A 2,473-nucleotide genomic window follows, 5' to 3' on the forward strand; every position below is an offset into this window, starting at 1 on the left:
GGATAAATATAAAATGGAAGAGGTTGATAGATCTATTATGGCTAAAGATCCTTTGGAAGGATACAGTGAAAGTTATTCCAGTGATTCTTGACTCGGGCACCTCGAGTATTGGAGATGGCAGAAGTATAGATGCATGAAAGTATGGATGCTTGTTTGGAAGACCACACCAGTAACATTCCATATGGTTTCATTGGGCTGAAGGTGTGTGGTTTGGTGGATGATAATTGAGATTAGAATTGAGACATGTTGAATGGTTGAATATCGTAAGAAGTGAGAGACAAGATAATTGTTTGCTTGCCGCTGACGAGGGAGTTTAAAGCTGACAATTTTTTACCGTAGGTACAACTAATGGAGAATTCTTATTCAAGGAGCCTTTCAATAAAATTAATGGTCTTGATAAATCTATTATGGCTAAAGGAAATGACTCTAGCCTTTGGAAGGATATAGTGAAAGTTATTGCATAGATACTTGACTCGGGCACCTAGAGCATTGGAGATGGCAGGAGTACAAATGCATGGAAGTATGAATGCTTGTTTGGAAGACTGCATCAATAACATTCCATATGGTTTCATTGGGCTGAAGGTGTGTGATTTAGTAGATGATAATGGAGATTGGAACTGGAACATGTTGAATGGTTGAATGTCGTAAGAAGTGAGAGGCAAGATAATTGTTTGCTTGCCGCTGACGAGGGAGTTTAAAGCTGACAATTTTTTAACGTAGGTACAACTAATGGAGAATTCTCATTCAAGGAGCTTTTCAATAAAACTAATGGTCTTAATGATCATTTGGTAGAAGAAGATTTGAAGCATACCTGGAAGCTTGGTGTGCTTGAGAGATGTCGTAGCTTTATTTAGAAATTGAAGCATGATAGACTCCTTACAAGAGGTCGAAGAAATGTAACAATACGGTTATGGAGAGGAAGGTTGAGAGTTAGTTAGGGGGATGGAAGCCTATTATGAATGACATGGTGAAGATTAATACGGATGGGGCTATCAAAAATAATAGGCAAGCTGGGTGTGGTGGAATCATTTGGGATGGAAAGAGAAATAGGTTGGGTGGCTTCTCCAGGTATTTGGGAAATTGCAAGGCGTTCGTGGAAGAATTATGGGGAGTCTTAAAAGGGAGAAAACTTGCTAGAACTCTTGGGATGAGAAAGGTGGAAATTAATGTTGGTTCTCAGTTAGTGGTTGTAGCTCTGGAGATCGGGAAGTCTAATAATGTGAGTGGTTTGTCTTTGATCAAAAGAATTTGTGAGCTCATGGAGGACTTCAATAGCTGTTTAGTTTCTCATGTGTATAGAGAGACAAATGTTTGTGTTGATGTGCTTGCTAATGCGGCTTGTGCTCTTAAGCATTATTGTATTTATAGATATACTCTTGATTATATGAAGGAGTTTGTATTAACTTATTCGAATTAGGTTTGACATTTGCTAGTGAAATGCCTCTTTAGTTTTGTTCTTCTCCTTTGGGCTTAGGCCCACTTTCTAATAAAAAATAAAAAATCAATACAATTAGTAATAATATTTTTTTTTTTGCTATGGTAGGTTATTAAAGCTATATTTATAGTAATTAAATGGTGATAATATTATTATGTCACCCATGATATACTCCCTCTGTTTTTTATTATAAGTCGTTTTTGAAACAAAAATTATATTTAAATATAAGTCGCTTTACAATTCCAATAAATAATTAATGCTACTTTTTCTATTATATCCTTAAATATTTATTACTCTCTCTCCTTTCAATTATATAAATTTATCTTCTATATGTCATTAATGAAGGATAATTTTGTAAAAACTTTCATAATTTCTCATTTTCATACAACAATTATTATTTTTCTTAAACTGTGTGAAAAGTCTAAAACGACATATAATAAAAAACGAAGGGGAGTATTAGTATGGTCCTAAATCTTAATTGTGTTTTTAAGGAATATAAATAAAAAAGTCTTGTGTAAAAAAATATTAAAAAATCTTATATTCATTTTTGTTTCTAACATTATTCATTTTAATTTAAATAGATTAAGACAATTAAAAGTTTAAGTAGATCATCTAAGAAAGAAAATATTGTTTCATCTTATTCTAAAATGATTTGTATACTATTATATATATATTGGTTAGTTTTTTTAAAATTTAAATAAAAATTAAATTAAATAAATTTTTATAAAATATTATTTTAGATATTCTTCCTTTTACTATGACATTTTTTAACTATCAAAATTTTGAAAAAAAATTATATTTCAAACTATTAAAAAGAAATTTATTGCAAATTGTTTTTGAGATATATATATATATATATATATATATATATATATATATATATATATTTTTAAATAGTATGTGATTTGGATTATGTAATTTTTTTATTATTTAATATTTAAATGATTAAATGTCAAAATTTTAATTATAATAATTAAGTTAAAAATAAATTTTAGTCTTTTTTATAAATTAAAAAATAATTTTGATATTTAATAATTT

General features: G+C 29.4%; 1 protein-coding gene across 1 annotated transcript; it reads left to right on the plus strand.

Moving 5' to 3' along the window:
- The first annotated feature begins 955 nt into the window (after positions 1–955).
- Positions 956–1,417, plus strand: LOC131649907 (uncharacterized). The gene has a single exon (XM_058919647.1). It carries the CDS (start codon positions 956–958, stop codon positions 1,415–1,417), a length of 462 nt encoding a protein of 153 aa, XP_058775630.1.
- The last annotated feature ends 1,056 nt before the right edge of the window (positions 1,418–2,473 follow it).

The sequence above is a fragment of the Vicia villosa genome, linkage group LG2, assembly GCF_029867415.1.
Source record: "Vicia villosa cultivar HV-30 ecotype Madison, WI linkage group LG2, Vvil1.0, whole genome shotgun sequence".
Classification (NCBI taxonomy): Eukaryota; Viridiplantae; Streptophyta; class Magnoliopsida; order Fabales; family Fabaceae; genus Vicia; species Vicia villosa.